This window comes from Pinus tabuliformis, chromosome 3_1, assembly GCF_031772625.1.
Source record: "Pinus tabuliformis cultivar Carrire ecotype Pingquan chromosome 3_1, CPIR1, whole genome shotgun sequence".
Classification (NCBI taxonomy): domain Eukaryota; kingdom Viridiplantae; phylum Streptophyta; class Pinopsida; order Pinales; family Pinaceae; genus Pinus; species Pinus tabuliformis.
This window is the reverse complement of record NC_142301.1, coordinates 790,709,624-790,730,179: the sequence shown is the minus strand read 5'-3', so window position 1 is coordinate 790,730,179 and position 20,556 is coordinate 790,709,624. Positions and strand designations below refer to the sequence as shown.

The 20,556-nt window shown below is 36.8% G+C and overlaps 1 protein-coding gene across 1 annotated transcript; it reads left to right on the top strand.

The window, feature by feature from the left end:
• The first annotated feature begins 218 nt into the window (after window positions 1–218).
• On the top strand, window positions 219–1,337 carry LOC149189813 (uncharacterized). The gene has a single exon (XM_089410351.1). It carries the CDS (start codon window positions 219–221, stop codon window positions 1,335–1,337), a length of 1,119 nt encoding a protein of 372 aa, XP_089266477.1.
• The last annotated feature ends 19,219 nt before the right edge of the window (window positions 1,338–20,556 follow it).

Genomic DNA, 20,556 nt, shown 5'->3' with positions numbered 1-20,556 from the left:
GGGGTACTTAGAGCGAAGAACACCCCTGGACACCTTCCCCCATGAAGTGTCTCTCCTTCAATTGCAGAGGCCTGGCTAGTGCCTCAAAAAAACTAGCCCTTAAGAGATTGTATGAATCCTCTCCGGTCGATATTATATTTCTCCAAGAAACCCTTGGACCTGCAGACTCCATAGCGGCCTCACTATCTTCTATCTTCCCTGGTTGGCAGTTCTCGGCCATGGACTCCTCTGGTCGATCAGGTGGTTTAGCGATTGGATACAATCCTGTTACCATTAAAGCCCAAGGTACTTGGGGGGGACCTGGCTTTCTGGGGCTCGATCTTTTCTCTGCAGACTTGGGCATCTCTCTCAGGGCTATAAACATATACGGGCCGTGCCACCAGCGTGAAGCCTTCTGGAACAATCTCCTGGGCTTATCCATGCTATCTGTTGAACACCTTCTCATCGGGGGGGACCTAAATTTTTCTCTGGGCTATGGTGAATCATGGGGAGCCTCAGCACAAATTGACCCCATATCCGCTTACATGACTGATCTATTGGATCGTCATGACTTGAGCGATGTCCCTATGATTAAACCCCTTCCCACCTGGAGGAACAGAAGGATCGGTGATGCTGCCCTGGCTCGTAGACTTGATAGATTCTTGATGAAAGGATCTCTGCTTCAAAGACTACACCTCTACAGGCAATGGGTGGGGAATGGAGGTATATCAGATCACCACCCTATATATCTGGAAATAATCGGTCCAAATAAAAAACCAAAGGCGCCATTCAAATTCAATCATGGATGGCTTCAGGACCCATCCTACATCAAACTTGTTACGGATTTCTGGCCCTTACACCCGATTGATCGAGCTGACTCCTTGGCTAAGGGCTTCTGCACGAATCTATTGCAGCTCAAGGAACTCTCGATCGAATGGGCTAGGAACAAATACAGGCTGGAGGTAGCAGCTCTCATGCACATTGAAGATGAGCTCACCTCTCTCACCGATGAAAGAGGATTGGGTTTCATATCGGAGGCAGATAAATCCCACTTAGTGGAGTTGGAAAATCAGAAGCAAAAAATCCTTAAAGAGAGGGAAGAATCTACTCGGTTGCGCAGTAGAGCCACCTGGCTTAAGGCCGGAGATGACAACACTCGCTTTTTTCACAATTATGCCAAAGGCAGAAAAGTCAGTAATACTATTTGGAATCTCCCAATGCCCGAGGGTGGAGTGGCAGACACTTTCAATAAGCTCTCACAGATGGGTACAGCCCATTTCAGGAACTTATATAAGCAACCCCCGGGTTCCAACATTGCAGATATCATCAACATTGCTGGACATTTCCCAGGTTTGTAAATGAAGATGAAGCTGAGATTCTTTTTGATCCGGTGACCCCAGAAGAACTTGAGTCCACCATCAAATGGTTTAAAAAGGAGCGTAGCCCGGGTCCAGATGGATGGACCATCGAATTCTACATTGCCTTTTATGAGATGATCAAAATGGACCTTCTTCGGGTAGTAGAGGAATGTAGAATGTCGGGAACCATGTATAATGCCATCAACTCCACTTTCATTGCCCTGATTCCTAAATCTGACTCGCCCTCCTCTTTTGATGAATATCGCCCCATCTCTCTCTGCAATGTTCTCTACAAAATCATCTCAAAAATCATTGCCAATCGCATTCGACCCATTCTGTCTCGCCACATTGCCCCTCAACAATTTGCCTTCCTGGAACACCGCCAGATTCATGAAGCTATTGGGGTTGCACAGGAGGCTTTCCACTCCATCTGGACAAAACACCATAAGGCCATCATCTTAAAAATTGATCTTGCAAAAGCCTTCGATCGGGTAAGCTGGCTATACATCAAAATGCTCCTCATACATCTGGGCTTCCCCCACCATTTTATCACTTGGATCATGGCTTGTATTACCACCCCTTCTTTCAGTGTGTTGATTAATGGATCAACAACACCTTTCTTCCATTCTGAGCGTGGTCTCAGACAGGGGTGCCCTCTGTCTCCCCTTCTCTTCCTCATTGTCATGGACAGCCTCAGTCGCCTTATTGAATCTGCCAAGAGAAATGGAGACTTCTGTGGCCTCAAGATATCAGATGACTGGTTCCTCACACACCTACTATTTGTGGATGATGTCATGATCTTCTTAGATGGTAGCATCCGGGACTCGCACTCTTTCTCTAATATTATCACTCTCTTCTCATCCGCCACTGGGATGCAGGCCAATCATTCAAAGTCATCAATCATTCTAGCCAGAACCTCTGTAAATGAATCGCAAATGGCTCTCCAGCTATTTCCCTACAGCTTACATCCCCTGGATCAGGGCCTCAAATACTTGGGATTCTGGATCAAGCCTATTTGTCCCAAAATAGCTGACTGGATTTGGCTAGTGGCAAAATTGGAAAAGAAACTAAACATTTGGAGCCATCGATATCTTTCTCGAGCGGGTAGGCTGGTCCTGATCAAAGCAGTGTTGGAAGCTACCCCGGTCTTCTGGATGGCTTTGGCCTGGATCCCTCGCAGCATTTTATCTAGATTACAGCAAACCTGTAATAGATACCTATGGAATGGGGCAAAAGAGAAGCGCATATTTGCTTGGATCGGATGGAAGAGGATTGCCATTCCCAAGAAATGGGGGGGCTGGGGGCTCAAGGATCTCCCTTCTTTCGCACAGGCTCTGGCTGCAAAGATGGGATGGACCCTAATCTCTGGGGAAAATCTGTGGACTCACATGGTTTATCATAAATACATATGGCCTCTACAGCTTATGGAATGGATCCGACTTCCGACTTGGCCCAAAGCTGGGATATCCTCCGTCTGGAAAGCACTACTTCATGCATTACCACTTATCAGAGAAAACCTGATATGGAGAATAAATGATGGCGCACAGGTCAGGGTCGGACTGGATCCTTGGAATGATAGCGGGGGCAGGCACATATTACCTGAAGCTCTCATTCGGTTCCTGCACTTGCAAGGGATCTCTCACATTGCTGATATTGCTGATCAACAGAATACCTCCATCTTTGAACAGCGTTGGAAATCTGCTGACCAGATCAACATCCCTCCTCAATGGCACCAAGATTGGATGTCATATACCAGTGCTTTATCTGAAGCACACATTAGAATCAAACAGGGCCCCGATGAACTTATATGGTATCCTTCCAAGCACAGTATCTACACCCCTAAAGATGGGTACCTCTCCCTCATCTCTCACAAGATCCCGGACCGCATATCTTTCTGGTGGAACTCCATTTGGAAACTAACGGCGCCTCCCAGACAGAAGTTATTTTTTTGGTGCATCCTAAAGGGTGTAGTCCCCACGGGAGATTACCTCATGAGACGCGCGGTCCATGGACCATCCTTGTGTATCTTATGTAAACAGGCAGCTGAATCATGTGCACACCTTTTTCTGCAATGCCCTGTACTGACTCACATTTGGCAATCCATTTCCTCTGATATTCGATACTCTGGTCGATGGGAAGGAGTTGACATAAATCTTATCTGGGAAAATTGGTACCAACAACACAGAAACTCAAAAATTGCAAAGCTTGCCCATCATTATCTGCTGGTACCTCTGGCTGGCTCGGAACCGTTTGACCTTTGAGGATAAAACGGTACTCTGGCCTCAACTCTCTGCAAAGATCATTGCTGTTTTTAATGAAATACCAGAGCCTGTGCAGTCAAATTCCCGTCGTCCTCATGACCCTCCTCACATCAATCAAAACAGCCCATGGGCTTTCTTCGATGGTGCTGCCCAACAGCAAGGGTGTGGGGGGGGGGGGTTTCTACTTTACAAATCTGAACAACATTTCTACAAAGCAAAGCTGGGATTGGGTGCTGGTTCAAACAATTTCACTGAGCTCATCACCCTACACCATCTTTTACATTTTGCTTTGAGCCACAATTTCATGCATCTGAGCATATATGGGGATTCAAAGATTATCATAGATTGGTTCAATAATAATACTGCATGTCATACTCACACACTCAGCAACATATTGGATGAAATAAATTTATTGAAGGCACAGTTTAATGATATCTCTTGCAATCATATCTACAGGGAACACAACAACAGTGCCGACCAACTATCCAAGGAGGCCACGGCACTTCCCAGAGGTGAGTGGATGATACAGGAGCAACGAGGCGCCAATGCATACCAGTACTACCACCGTCCGTATATAGATGCACAGTATCACAGGGCAGCCAACCCTTGAAAATGTTTATGATCTGATATTTATTTTTGGAACATTATTGTATATAGCTGAAAAAGAAAACCACCGATAGCCCTGCGTGGCAACATATATATATGACGATACAGAACATCCTATAGGATGCATTTTTGTTTTTTTCTAGATTGTAATAGAAGCTACAGCTACCCACATGTGTGGTGGAAGAACATACAGCATATGCTAACCACATCTACAACATGTAATTTTTTCCAATCAATGAAAAGATTACGATTTTTCCAGTGGAAAAAAATATCATCAAATTCCAATTTAACTTTAAAAATATTGTTTTAAAAATATAAGTAAATAAATATTTATTAAACAAATAAATAAATTATAATAAAAATTGTTAAGTATTTTTTAATATGGTTATCAATTAAAAAATTTACTTAAAATCTAATATTTTATTTAAGGAATTATCTTTAGTGCAATTTTTTGGACTTTCCGGGGTCAGAATCATGCAGAAAAAATTGAGGTGAAATTTTGTTTTGTGTTATTTAAACTGTTTTTTTCACTGTATATATAGACTCAGCTCTCTGAAAAACCCCTAGGGCACTTTGATTGTGCAGGGGTTACCCATCAAGCTTGTGATGTCAATAAATTTCTATCAGATTTTAGAGAAATTAGACTGCAAAAACTCACCAGAAAAACTTCCAAAAAATCTCACTAAAAACAACTCGTTTTATTTAATATCATTGTGGGTTAATGTAATGTCTGCGGGCCATGGCTCAAATATGTGTATGGGAACCTGTGTATTTGGGCTTGCCGGTTATTTTCCCGTCCTGGTTTCGCTAGTCGAAGTGTTTAGAGGAGGATCAGAGTCTTCATGGAACAATTTGGATTAAACGTCTCTATTTTTTTTTTTTTTGGTAGTATCAAGTTTTAATTTGAAAAATAAATAAATATTTAACATTAAAATAGAGGTATTATAGTTGAGTACCAATGAGCTGTCTAATTTTTTTTTTTTTTTTTAAATTTATATCTCACATTTAAAAAATATTAATAATATGTTGGTGGGTTAATTATAAATAAAATATTTCAACATCCACTTTATATATAACTCTATATAAAATAGATATGAAATTCTTTCTATGTTGAAATGTAGTTGATATATGACATGTGTGTAGAATAATCATATTTTCATTTTAACTTAATATTTATCATATATCATCATCCACTCTGGATTACAGGAGGAGATTTCAATATGATTACAAAGCTAGAAGAAAAAAGAGGAGGCAGTACCAAACTGGATAATGAAAGCATTCATTTAAAAAATTTCATCCAAAACAATTGGCTCATAGATATGCCTTTCAACAATGGGATCTACACTTGGAATAACAAATGAACATGTACACATCAAATTGCCTCTCGATTGGACAGATTCTTGCTCTCTGACAATGTAATCCATCTCGGAGGGGACTTCTTGGCTTCAATCTTACCTCTCATAGGCTCAGATCACTGGCCAATATCGCTCAGCTGGCAGAGACCGGGAAACACTACACATCGGCCTTTCCGCTTTGAAACTTTCTGGATGACGCATCCAGACTTCAACAACCTGATAAATGCAGTTTGGAAAAGTTTCAAACCCCCAGATGGCTCAAAAATGTATCAATTCCAACAAAAACTCAAAAATCTCAAAAACAACATCAAGCAATGGAATCAACTTACCTTTGGCAATATCTTCCAAGCACAAAATGCTCTAGATCAAGAAATGAAAAGACTACAGCAGATGATCATCACGGAAGGAAGATCCGAAGTACTCTCAACGCAAGAAAAACACCTTCAGACACAAATCTCAGAAAGAGCAAAACAAGAAGAAATACTTTGGCAACAAAAATCAAGAGTTAGATGGCTTAAGGAGGGCGAAAGAAACACAAAATTTTTTCACCGCACCACTATCCAAAGATGAATGCACAACAACATCACTCACATCCAGAATCAACAAGGAGAACGATTAGAAAAACATGAGGATGTAGAACAAGAGCTTCTTACTTATTTTAAGCAGGCACACCATGAACCTCAGATAGATAGACAGCCAGTCATAGAGAAGATCACTATGAATATCCCAAAAATCATTACATAGGAACACAATTAGCTCCTCCTCAGGCCAATATCATTACAGGAAGTGGAGAACGCAATGCGACAATTAAAAGAAGGAAAGGCGCCTGGACCTGAAGGTTTCACTTCCAATTTTTTCCATAACTTCTGGGATCTAATTAAAGAGGAGGTCTGACAAGTCGTTGAGGAATCCAGGACTAATAGATGGATGCTTCCCTCTATGAACGCGACCTTCATTGCTCTCATCCCCAAGGAAGCGCAATCTTAGACTTCGGATAAATGCATGCCTATCGCTCTTTGTAATGTCATTTACAAAATCATTTCCAAAGTTATTGCCTCATGGTTAAAGCCGTTGCTCCCATTACTCATATCGCCAGAGCAATCAGGATATATGGAAGGCTGGCAAATTACAGATGGAATCATTCTCACTCACAAGATTATTCACTCCTTGAAGAAATCCAAAAAAGCAGGTATGCTTCTAAAATTGACCTATCTAAAGCTTTTGATAGTTTAAGCTGGAAATATATTGAAAAGATGTTGATTACCTTGGTTTCTCCCCCCCCCGGGTTAGATGGGTCATGAGTCTCATTACTTCCACCTTCTTCTCCATTCTGGTCAATGGAATCCCCTCCACCCCCTATCACCCCTCCAGAGGAATCTGACAAGGCGATCCCCTATCCACTTTCCTGGCAGAAGGGCTTGGAAGAAACATCAAAGAAGCTCTTCACTCCTAGCATCTAAGAGGCCTCTCCTTTCCCAACTCCCCTGCTTTTACTCACCAGCAATTTGTGGATGATAACATGCTGTTTGGGCATCCCTCAGTCCAGGAAGCTCTTAAATTAAATTCCCTTTTGACTGAGTTCTCGGATGCCTCTGGAGCTAGAATTAATAAGGCCAAATCCCAAATTTTTTCTTTCATACCTGTGCTATCACTCAATCTTCAATAGCTCGTATCCTTGGATCAGGGAAAATTTTAAGAACCCCCCCTAAATTTTTAAATATAATAAATGGGCGAATCTCCATGGTATATAGGAAAAATGGAAGGCGATTTTATCAATAATATAATATGTATAAATAATTTTTTGGTGAATCTCTCACCAGGCATGGCGAATATTTTACTCAATTATAAAATCTTGTAAGATCTTGGCGAGTCTTTCACTAAATAATAAAACTTTGTAAAGTCCTAGTGAATCTTAGCATAGGCTACATGCTGGTTTAATTCCCCCATTTAAATAGGCTACATTCCAGGTGAATACCATGGGTCAATACCATGTGCCATTTTGGTGAATACCATGGGTCAATACCATGTGCCATTTTTATTTTTATTAATTCTAATATTAGGGTTAATAATGGTTTTTCGCATGGTATTAATAACAATCTAGTCCATGGTATTTGTCCCATAGTATTTTGGCCATAGGTTTCACCTAAATATAACCCATTTTTTGAGTGTTCGTAAATATAAGGTGACTTATGGAGTAAATATAAAAAAATGTTTTATTTGTTTACCATACCTCTTGTTTATTTATATTTTTATTAATTTACCATACCTCTTTTACAAATATGGTATTTGGCCCATAGGATTCACTTAAATAAAACCTCTTTCTTGAGCCTTCATAAATAGAAGGATGGTTATGCACTAAATATAAAAAGAGGTTTTATTTATTTACGATACGTCTAGTTTATTTATATTTTTATTTATTTACCATACCTTTTGAGTAAGTATAAAAAGTCGTTTTATTTATTTACCATACCTCCACTTTACTTATATTTTTATTTGTTTACACCCTTACATGTATATAAGGTGACTTATGGAGTAAATATAAAAAATGTTTTATTTATTTACCATACCTCTCATTTATTTATATTTTTATTAATTTACCATACCTCTTTTATAAATATGGTATTTGGCCCATAGGATTCACTTAAATAAAACCTATTCTTGAAAATGGGCGAATGGATTCACTTAAATAAAGCCTATTCTTGAAAATGGGCGAATGGAAGGTTGTAAGTCCTAATTTCAAGGGCTAAATTTACCTTTTTTACCCTCTCCCTTAAAATAAGGTGGGCTATTTGAGGTGATTTGTAAAAATGTACTATGATACAAAACATTCGCCCACTAAAAATTTAAAACCCCTTAATTTCGCCAAAGGGCGAACATTTGCCCCTAAAATTATCCTTGCCTTGGATTCTCGATAGCCTCCCTCCCCTCCAAATACCTGGGAGCTCCCATGACTGATACAACTTTAAAGCACTCATCTTGGCAACTGGTCTTGGAAAAATTGGAAGCTCGTCTCTCCTCCTGGACTTACAGAGCCCTCAATATGGCTAGCCGTCTAGTTTTAATCAAAGTTGTCCTGCAATCCATGCCTCTTTATCTTTTTTCAGTTCTGGCAGCGCCAAAATGGGTACTTAAGGAAATCAAACATCTTCAGAGAACCTTTATGTGGGGAAATTCGAGACAAAAACGAAACTGGGCGCTAGTGAAATGGGATACAGTATGCCTTCCAAAAATCTTTGGAGGCACTGGGCTTCGTGATCCTCAACACAGTAATGTTGTCATGGGAGCACACATTTGGTGGAAATGGATCTCGGCACCGCATACTCCCTGGGCTATCCTCTGGACAGAAAAATATGCTAACAATCGACCAGCCGATGATCTAATCTCACTCACAGAAGTTAGCCCAGAATCTTTAATCTGGAACGCTGCTAAACAACACAAGGATTTAATCCAACAACATAGCTTCTGGGAAGTTAGGGATGGTAATAATGCAAGGTTCTGGGAAGACTCTTGGCAGCAACGACCCAAGCTGAGGGACCTGATCAAACCCCACCAAATACCGGATTGGGAAGAGCAATTGATGGACAAGGTCAACCAACACTGGAGGCCCACTCTCACACAGGGATACAGACAATGGATAAGCTCGAACCACATCATTAGGCATGGCACAGAATCCATTCAGAAGAATTTGGAGGCAGAACTTTCTAATAGGAAAATACGCTATTCTGATAAGAAGGATATAATTAGATGGGGTTACGAGGCAAGAGGAACCTTCACTACACACGAGGCATACAATATAATTATAAGGAATCACACAGTCAAGGATCCTCTTTGGAACAAAGTTTGGGCCCCCAACATTTGGCCAAAAGTATCCACTTTCCTCTGGTTGCTCTGTCAAAATAAAATCCTCACTTGGGACAATCTACAGAAAAGAAGCTTTCATGGGCCCTCCATGTGTCCCAACTGCAAATAGGAGGAAGAAACCATTGTGCACCTCATGAACTCATGCCCATTGGCAAACAGACTATGGGAAAAAGTAAGCTTCAGATGCCAAAAAGACGGACGACTTAAAGAGGATATCACCAACATTGTTCGCAATTGGGCAATTAATCCATATAAGACCAAACTGTTAAACTCTTTATGGAAACTTATCCCAGGTCTTCTCATGTGGACAATATGGAAAGAAAGAAACCGTCGCATCTTCAAGGACCAATCCTCACCTTTAGAAGTCCTATGGAACAACGTTTGCCAAAACCTTCGGGAAACCTTAATGCTTCAAACCTGGTATGAAGAAGACTTTCCCTCCATTCTGCAGGAACATAATATATGGGCAAACTGGAACCTTCAGTGGAACCAGGTACAGGCAAATCATGGTAAACCCTCTTCACAAAGCAAGATTCCAGACAAATGGCTACCTCCACCCCAACATATGATACAACTTAACTTTGATGGAGCTTCTAAAGGAAATCCGGGCAAAGCAGGATATGGAGGAGTATTCAGAGATCATAAAGGCACACCTCTTCTAACCTTCATAGGCTCAATTGGCTAGGATACGAATAACTCGGCTGAATTAGAAGGGTTATGGCAGGGGCTTCTCCTAGCTCAACTTCATGGTTTCTTCCCACTTTTAATTGAAGGCGATTCTCAGATACTCATTAACATGGTTAATCAGATTCTGCAGGGGACACCGTCATACAAAGTGGTCAGCAGCTGGAGATTGGCGGAAAGATTAGAGCTCATCGAACAATGGCTCTCCACCCACAGAGTAGTCACTTTCAAACACATCCGTAGGGATGGCAACAAAGTGGCTGATCTTCTAGCTAACATAGGAGTGGATAGTGGATGGACTCTACATGCAGCTCACTTAATACAATTGCCACTGCACTCCAGTTAAAGGATTACAATGAATTGGTGCAGATTGAAATGGTTTAGGGTGAAGAAGCGCACCCGGATGCGGGTGATAACCATGCCATTAATGGCGATTAGATGGACGGGCGGTGGGAGGACTGGCCACATGGCTGCCTGTGTCCCCTCCCATGCCAACCTGAAAGGAATTCATGGTGCCCTACAGGTTACATTAAATGGGTGCTCTAGTCGAGATTTCTCCATCGCGCACATAGTCATGGCCTACACAGACCATAACGTTGTTCCTCCTCCCCTGCTCCACAACATTTTCCCTCCTCAGGCAGCGGAGCCTTGTTCTCGCACAGTCACGGGAAGCCGCTGTTGGCTGCTTAGCTGCGTAGACCTTGGCAATGGGTTCATTTCTCCCACACCAGGCTCTGCAATCTAACTCCAGCGCAGACTTCCTTTGCTCATTCTTTGCTTAGACATTCTACCAATCTCCCCACTGACAGCTCTGCGTTGAATTCCGCCATGGCTCGCATCCACCACCGAATGCATAGTAGGAGAGCGGGCAGTCGTGGTGGCGGCATCTGTCCTCCTGTGACGCCCAGCCCTGATTCTTCCTCCCCCTCCTCTCATCCTGATATCCCAAATCCTCATAGCTCCTTCTCTGGCCGGTATCCTGATACCCGCAGCAGCAGAGGTCGAGCTCAGCTCCAAGGTGCAGGCAGGAGGGACCCCGCTGTTCACACAACCAATTTTCCCCTTCCCCCTCACCCCGCTCCCCACATGACACAATTTCATTTCTGCAGCACCCTGCATAGGCCTGTTATCACTGCTACAGTCACCATCACTTTCTATGAGGAAATCGACCTGCAGGAAGCTCTGCCAAAGAACAATGGTGAGCAGCAGAGAGCCGCTCAAAGGAACAGGAGTGCCCGCGACCCAGGCAAGAAGCAGCTGGTCGAGAATGATGCCACCCCGCATGGCAAGGAGTTGGTTGGCAGTCAGCAGACTGCTGAAGGCAGAGTTGGAGACATGCAGGCACAAGGATGCAGAGCGGGAGACACGTCAGGCCCGCATGCAGCTACAGGCAGCTCCACTGGCACTCAACCAGCTCGTGGAATTCAGAGCGGCACGTCAGCTGAGGAGGAAGAGTGGTACCAGTACGCGTGTCTTATCGAGGAAGAGCCTGCCCCAGACGACCTCCAGGATTGACACTTGGTAGCTAGGTGTCGCCCTTCTGCCAGCTGGGTGTTTCCTCTGCTGAATGGATAATTTCTGTTATGTTTTTTTTTTATGTCAAAACTTTCCTGGTTATTTTTGCAATGTTGGTTATTTTTGGTTAAAACTGATAACCCCAGTGTGGGTTTTTTTCTGCCTTCATGGATTGGTTTCCCCAGCGATGGGGCAGTCGAGATTAGATGGTTATATTTTTTGATAACTGATGTTCAGTACTGCTGAGGCCTGAGCCTCGATGTAATTATATTTTGTTTCATATTAATAGAATAGTTTTACTTAGAAAAGAAAATATATATATTTATCATATATCTAGAGGGATTAACTGCTTATAAGTGCAATTATTTATTTATTTATTTATTTTTTTAAATTGGAAAACTAAAAAAATATTTATAATCCTAAAAACCTCAGACCTTTCAAGACATTGTAAATATTTCTAAGCAAAGTCTTTCGGCAGAAATCACATAAGAGAAATTTTTGGCCAACACCTTTCGAACCAACAAGTGTGGTTCATCATTAGGACCAGATGAAGAGGCAAACCATGGCAAAGGCTTAAGTAGAGAGCAATGTAGAGACCGGAATTTATTTCAAGTAACGACTATATTTGAACAATAATATTTAAATTATGATATTAATTTATTAATATATTAAAAACAAATATTATTAAGTAGCGACTATATTAAATGACTAGTTTTTGAAAATTAATATTTAAATTATGATATTAGTTTACTAATTTATTAAAAGCAAATATTAATAAGTAACAACTATATTAAACAACTAGTTTTTGAAAAATAATATTTAAATTAATTTATTAAAATTAAATATTAAGAAAAATTATAAGTCAAACTCCAAACAAAAAGGAAGTCAAAAATTATAAAAATGAATCAAAACCCTAATCGAAACAAGATCATAAAAATAATGAATGGAAATAAAATATAAAAATAATTAATAGAAAATAAATAAAATAAAACAAAAATATACACGTCAAAAGAAATATATATATATATATATATATATATATATATATATATATATATATATTCAAAGAAAAATAATTAATAAATAAAACAGGGTCAACAATAAAATATGAGTCTGAGGCCCATTAAAAATACTAAAATGAGCTAAGAACGAATAGGATGATAAAATACTTAAGAAAACACGAAGGGTCAAGAAAATAAATTCTAATGAAGAATACATCTATAAAAAATACTATAAAAATGACACCAATGCCTACATACGTAAACAAACAAACAAAATAAATCCCAAAAAGAAACCTTCAAAACTAGGAAGACAGGACAGGGACCCAACTTATACTAATATTCCAACCATCGTCGCTATTCAAATTATTGGGTCTTTTTCCAATTTCTAGGATCTCCCTCAATTTACAATGATGGAAATGGCTAACCCTTGCAATGACTAAGACCTCCTCAATGCATATATGATACTTAAATTTATGTTAGCTATTAAAAATTTCAATAATTTTAAACTAGCAATTGCACCAGATGTTGTAATGGAAATGCCGTAAGGCAGTAGCTTAGCTAGGAAAGAGTAGCATTAAATTGTTACTCTTCCACGATGACACACTGAAAATGTCACCATATGTTGTGAAAGGGTGTAAGTAGAATTTTGGATCTTAGTTAAAGAGGGGAGTCTAGTTGACATGACAAGAGTATCCACAATATAAGGTTCTCTCTTTTTGGTTATTTAGTGTAGTTTCCAAAGAATGCATTGTAGAGATAGCTAATATCTCTATCCTTAGCAATTATTGACCAGAAGACCCTGATTTGGTCTTTTGTTTAGACATCCATATGTATTTGCACTTGAAACTCTTGTGTTTGAAGTATTTTCGTACTTGAATGGTTGGAATTTATCCACACCCTATTTGTATATGCAACTTTATTTGGATTCAAGATTTCTTTCAATTGATATAGCTTTGCTGGGTTTCATTCGTATCTATTTACCTTGTTCTCCCAATTCAAACTCTAGAAAACATTTGTATCATTATGTTTTTGATCAATATGTTGTGGATCAGATCATAGTGACCTGCCTCAAATGATTTTGGATAAATTATAAGAAGATCAAGTTGAAGCCAAAATATGAATCTTTTGAACTCAAGGATGTTGAAAATCTCAAGTTTCCATAATCTACCATAAGTATAGTAAATTTGAATAATGAATATGGAACCATTTAGTTATTGAATCTTAGAAAGGTCTGTGAGCGAGCGCCTACGATACCAAATCCTTTCCAATTGATAAATTATAAGAAGATCAAGTTGAAGCAAAAATATGAATCTTTTGAGCTCAAGGTTGTTGAAAATCTCAGATTGCCATAATCTACCATGATAAGTATAGTAAATTTGAATAATGAATATGGAACCATTTAGTTATTGAATCTTAGAAAGGTCTACGAGCCTAGTCTATGATACCAAATCCTTTCCAATTGATGATATCAACAACCCACGAACAAGTGACTACAGTTTCTTTGGAAATTCAAATGCATTTCCAAAAAAAAATATTCATGAGTTCAATTTTAACTAATAATGTTTTAACATAGAACATCCTTCAAAAAATATACTAATTAGTTAGCTCATGCTCCTTGGTTCTAATTTTCCTTTCAAAGCACTCCATGTAACAATAAAGTTTCCTTCAAAATTGTTGAATGAATTTAAAGAGAAACACTTCTTTGAAAATTTTCATGAGATTTTTAAAGATGGACTTTAATACTTTCTCAACCTCTACCTTTTTTCAAAACTGTAACAACCCTGGTGAAAATTTCATGTAAAAATATATAACAACCTTGGTGAAAATTTCATGTAAAAATATATAAATACCACGGATGATGGGACATGTCCCTGGTGAAAATTTCATGTAAAAATATATAAATACCACAGATGATGGGACATGTCCTTGGTGAAAATTTCATGTAAAAATATATAAATACCACAGATGATGGGACATATATTCCAAGCTGAATGGTGGGCAGGACATCCTAGTGAGTGTTCATTTGGTTTTTTATGCTTAAGAAAATTGGCAAAGGCAATGGCTAAGGCATTAAAGAGGCAAAGGACATCATAGTGGGTGTTCATTTGTTTTTCTATGGCACATTTATTTATGAAAATAATGGACATTAGGAGAAAAAGGAGGTCAAAGGTCAAAGCTTGTATGTGAGGAGGAAAATGAAGAAAAATAATGGAAATTGGGAAAAAAGGAGGTGAAAGGTCACATGTTGCATGGGAGGAGGGAAATGAAGGAAAATAATGGAAAATGAAGAAAATAAAGGCCTCATTAATAAAAAGGCTTCTGAGAATAACTTCTTCCTTTCAGTGTGAACTTTTTGTCAATTCAGTTTTGGAGCTCTCTCATTCTTCTTTCTCTCTCATACTCTTAGAGACTTAGAGTTTTCTTGGAGCACTCTTGGTGGGTGTGGCATACTTGGATTCTTGCAGCAAGAAGGCATGGAAGAGCAGGAAAGCCCAAGAAGGCATCGACATCAAGGCAACGGAAGAGCAAGAAAGCTCAATTAGAATATCGAATTATTCTAATTTATTTCAAAATTTAATTTAATTTTACATGTGTCAAATTTAAATATCAAAATCTTTTTTAATTTAATTAGACTTGAATAATCTAGTTATATTTTTTTTATTTGTTTTCAATTATCAAAATTGATATACTTACTAAAATAAAATAGTTATTAATTTTTAAATCTTCCATAATTTAAGAGCAATTTGTTCTAAAGATACAAGTATTTTCTAAATAAGAATTCCTCGAAATCCAACGTAAAAGTTGCATTAGTAAAATGAATAAACATATATCTCCGAGGAAGCATTCAATTTCTCAGCTGAGTTGATTTGAAAAATGATTTTGGCATTGTCTAAAATGAGAAAAATCCAGAGAATCAATTGCGATTTAATTGGTGATTACCATGATTCAAAGTTCAAAATAGAGTGGATCAGACCAACTTAAAAAAATAGTAACAATTATGTTCAAAGAAGACGATTGAAAATATTTAATTGGTGATTATAAGAATATCAAGTTGAAGCCAAAATATGAATCTTTTGAACTCAACGTTGTTGAAAATCTCAGATTGGCATAATCTACCATAAGTATTGTAAATTTGAATAATGAATTTGGAACCATTTAGTGAATTAATCTTAGAAAGGTCTATGAGCCTAGTCTACGATACCAAATCCTTTCCAATTGATTATATCAACAACCTACGAACAAGTGACTAAAGTTTCTTTGGAAATTCAAATACATTTCCAAATAAAAATATTCATGGGTTCACTTTTAACTAATAATGTTTTAACATAGAACATCCTTCAAAAAATACACTAATTAATTAGCTCATGCTCCTTGGTTCTAATTTTCCTTTCAAAGCACTCCATGTAAAAATAAAGTTTCATTCAACATTGTTGACTGAATTTAAAGAGAAACACTTGGTTGAAAATTTTCATGAGATTTTTAAAGATGGACTTTAATACTTTCTCAACCTCTACCTTTTTTAAAAACTGTAACAACCCTCGTGAAAATTTCATGTAAAAATATATAAATACCACGGATGATGGGACATGTCCCTGGTGAAAATTTCATTTAAAATGGTGGGCAGGACATCCTAGTGGGTGTTCATTTGGTTTTTTATGCTTAAGAAAATTAATTTGGTTTTTTATGCTTAAGAAAATTGGCAACGGCAATGGCTAAGGCATTAAAGAGGCAAAGGACATCCTAGTGGGTGTTCATTTGGTTTTTTATGGCACATTTATTTATGAAAATAATGGACATTAGGAGAAAAAGGAGGTCAAAGGTCAAAGGTTGCATGTGAGGAGGAAAATGAAGAAAAATAATGGAAATTGGGAGAAAAAGGAGGTGAAAGGTCACATATTGCATGTGAGGAGGGAAATGAAGGAAAATAATAGAGGCCTCATTAATAAAAAGGCTTCTGAGAATAACTTCTTCCTTTCAGTGTGAACCTTTTGCCAATTCAGTTTTGGAGCTCTCTCATTCTTCTTTCTCTCTCATACTCTTAGAGACACAGAGTTTTCTTGGAGCACAACGCAAGAAGGCATCGACCTCAAGGCAAAGGAAGAGCAAGAAAGCGCAATAAGGCATCGACATCAAGGCAAAGGAAGAGCAAGAAAGCGTAATAAGACATCGACATCAAGGCAAAGGAAGAGCAAGAAAGCGCAATAAGGCATCGACATCAAGGCAAAGGAAGAGCAAGAAAGCGCAATAAGACATCGACATCAACAACTACATCTACCCTGGATTGATAGTGGATTGCCTAGCCTTGCCATTTAACTCCTCCCAATGAGATTTGAACATACATCTACCCTGGATCGATAGTGGATTGCCTAGCCTTGCCATTTAACTCCTCCCAATGAGATTTGAACATAAAACCTGGTGGAATTCACCTATTCTAACATTATATTCATATAACATTCACATAAATATTTAATTCTCTTTTACTTTTTAAACTTTAATACATAGTTATATTGCATAAAAAGTTGGTAGATGTTGAAATTATTTTCATAATCATATTATGTAATTGGTTCGTAAATGTTGAAATTATTTGAGAGAATGGTGGAATTCACCTATTCTAACATTATATTCATATAACATTCATATAAATATTTAATTCTCTTTTACTTTTAAACTTTAATACATAATTATATTGTGTTAATAGTTGGTAGATGTTGAAATTATATCAATTATATTTAAATAATGTAGTTATAATTTTATTTATTTTTTTCAATTATCAAATTGATATAATCATTCAAATAAATATTGAATTATTCTAATTTATTTCAAAATTTAATTTAATTTTACATGTGTCAAATTTAAATATGACATCGGAAGGCATCACATCAACAACTACATCGGATTTTATGTATGATTTCTTCACTATTTTGGCATGCATGTGGTTTCTTAGTTGTGATAGCACGAAGTGGATTGATAGTGGATTGCCTAGCCTTGCCATTCAACTCCTCCCAATGAGATTTGAACATAAAACCTGGTGTAATTCACCTATTCTAACATTATATTCATATAACATTCACATAAATATTTAATTCTCTTTTACTTTTTAAATTTTAATACATAATTATATTGTGTAAATAGTTGGTAGATGTTGAAATTATTTGCATAATCATATTATGTAAGTGGTTCGTAAATGTTGAAATTATTTGAGAGAATTGTGGAATTCACTTATTCTAACATTATATTCATATAAATATTTAATTCTCTTTTACTTTTAAACTTTAATACATATTTATATTGTGTAAATAGTTGGTAGATGTTGAAATTATTTGCATAATCATATTATGTAAGTGGTTCGTAAATGTTGAAATTATTTGAGAGAAAAAAGGTATCAAAAAAGGAATATTATTGGAATTTCTTTAAACTTTAATACATAGTCAAATTGTCTACTTGTCAAATTTAAATATCAAAATCTTCCTTAATTCAATTACATTTAAATTATGTAGTTATAATTTTTTTTTTAGTAATCAAATTGATATAATCATTCAAATAAATATCGAATTATTCTAATTTATTTCAAAATTTAATTTAATTTTACATGTGTCAAATTTAAATATCAAAATCTTTTTTAATTTAATTAGACTTAAATAATCTAGTTATATTTTTTTATTTGTTTTCAATTATCAAATTGATATACTTACTAAAATAAAATAGTTATTAATTTTTAAATCTTCTGTAATTTAAGAGCAATTTGTTCTAAAGATACAAGTATTTTCTAAATAAGAATCCCTCCAAATCCAAGATAAAAGGTGCATCAGTAAAATGAATAAACATATATCTATGAGGAAGCATTCAATTTCTCCGTTGAGTTGATTTGAAAAATGATTTTGGCATTGTTTAAAATAAGAAAAATCCAAAGAATCAATTGCGATTTAATTGGTGATTACCATGATTCAAAGTTCAAAATCAAGTGCATCAGACCAACTTAACAACAATAGTAACAATTATGTTCAAAGAAGATGGTTGAAAATATTTAATTGGTGATTATAAGAAGATCAAGTTAGAGCCAAAATATGAATCTTTTGAACTCAAGGCGGTTGAAAATCTCAGATTGCCATAATCTACCATAAGTATAGTAAATTTGAATAATGAATATGGAATCATTTAGTTATTGAATCTTAGAAAGGTCTATGAGCCTAGTCTATGATACCAAATCCTTTCCAATTGATGATTGCCATAATCTACCATAAGTATAGTAAATTTGAATAATGAATATGGAATCATTTAGTTATTGAATCTTAGAAAGGTCTATGAGCCTAGTCTATGATACCAAATCCTTTCCAATTGATGATATCAACAACCCACGAACAAGTGACTAAAGTTTCTTTGGAAATTCAAATGCATTTCCAAATAAAAATATTCATGAGTTCACTTTTAACTAATAATGTTTTAACATAGAACATCCTTCAAAAAATATACTAATTAGTTAGCTCATGCTCCTTGGTTCTAATTTTCCTTTCAAAGCACTCCATGTAAAAATAAAGTTTCCTTCAAAATTGTTGAATGAATTTAAAGAGAAACACTTCTTTGAAAATTTTCATGAGATTTTTAAAGATGGACTTTAATACTTTCTCAACCTCTACCTTTTTTCAAAACTGTAACAACCCTGGTGAAAATTTCATGTAAAAATATATAACAACCCTGGTGAAAATTTCATGTAAAAATATATAAATACCACGGATGATGGGACATATATTCCAAGCTGAAGGGAGGGCAAGACATCCTACTGGGTGTTCATTTGGTTTTTTATGCTTAAGAAAATTGGTAAAGGCAATGGCTAAGGCATTAAAGAGGCAAAGGACATCCTAGTGGGTGTTCATTTGGTTTTTTATGGCACATTTATTTATGAAAATAATGGACATTAGGAGAAAAAGGAGGTCAAAGGTCAAAGGTTACATGTGAGGAGGAAATGAAGAAAAATAATGGAAATTGGGAGAAAAAGGAGGTGCAAGGTCACATGTTGCATGTGAGGAGGGAAATGAAGGAAAATAATGGAAAATGAAGAAAATAGAGGCCTCATTAATAAAAAGGCTTCTGAGAATAACTTCTTCCTTTCAGTGTGAACCTTTTTTCAATTCAGTTTTGGAGCTCTCTCATTCTTCTTTCTCTCTCAAACTCTTAGAGACTTAGAGTTTTCTTGGAGCAATCTTGGTGGGTGTGCCATACTTGGATTCTTGCAGCAAGAAGGCAAAGGAAGAGCAAGAAAGCGCAAGAAGGCATCGACATCAAGGAAAAGGAAGAGCAAGAAAGCGCAATAAGGCATCGACATCAACAACTACATGGCATCGACATCAACAACTACATCTACCAAGTTGCATGTATGAGATTGCCTGGATCGATAGTGGATTGCCTAGCCTTGCCATTTAACTCCCCCCAATGAGATTTGAACATAAAACCTGGTGGAATTCACCTATTCTAACATTATATTCATATAACATTCACATAAATATTTAATTCTCTTTTACTTTTTAAACTTTAATACATAATTATATTGTGTAAATAGTTGGTAGATGTTGAAATTATTTGCATAATCATATTATGTAAGTGGTTCATAAATGTTGAAATTATTTGAGAGAATGGTGGAATTCACCTATTCTAACATTATTTTCATATAACATTCATATAAATATTTAATTCTCTTTTAATTTTACACTTTAATACAAAATTATATTGTGTAAATAGTTGGTAGATGTTGAAATTATTTTCATAATCACATTATGTAAGTGGTTTGTAAATGTTGAAATTTTTTTTGAGAAGAAAGGTATGAAAAGAGGAATATTATTGGAATTTCTTTAAACTATAATACATAGTCAAATTGTCTACTTGTCAAATTTAAATATCAAAATCTTCCTTAATTCAATTATATTTAAATAATGTAGTTATA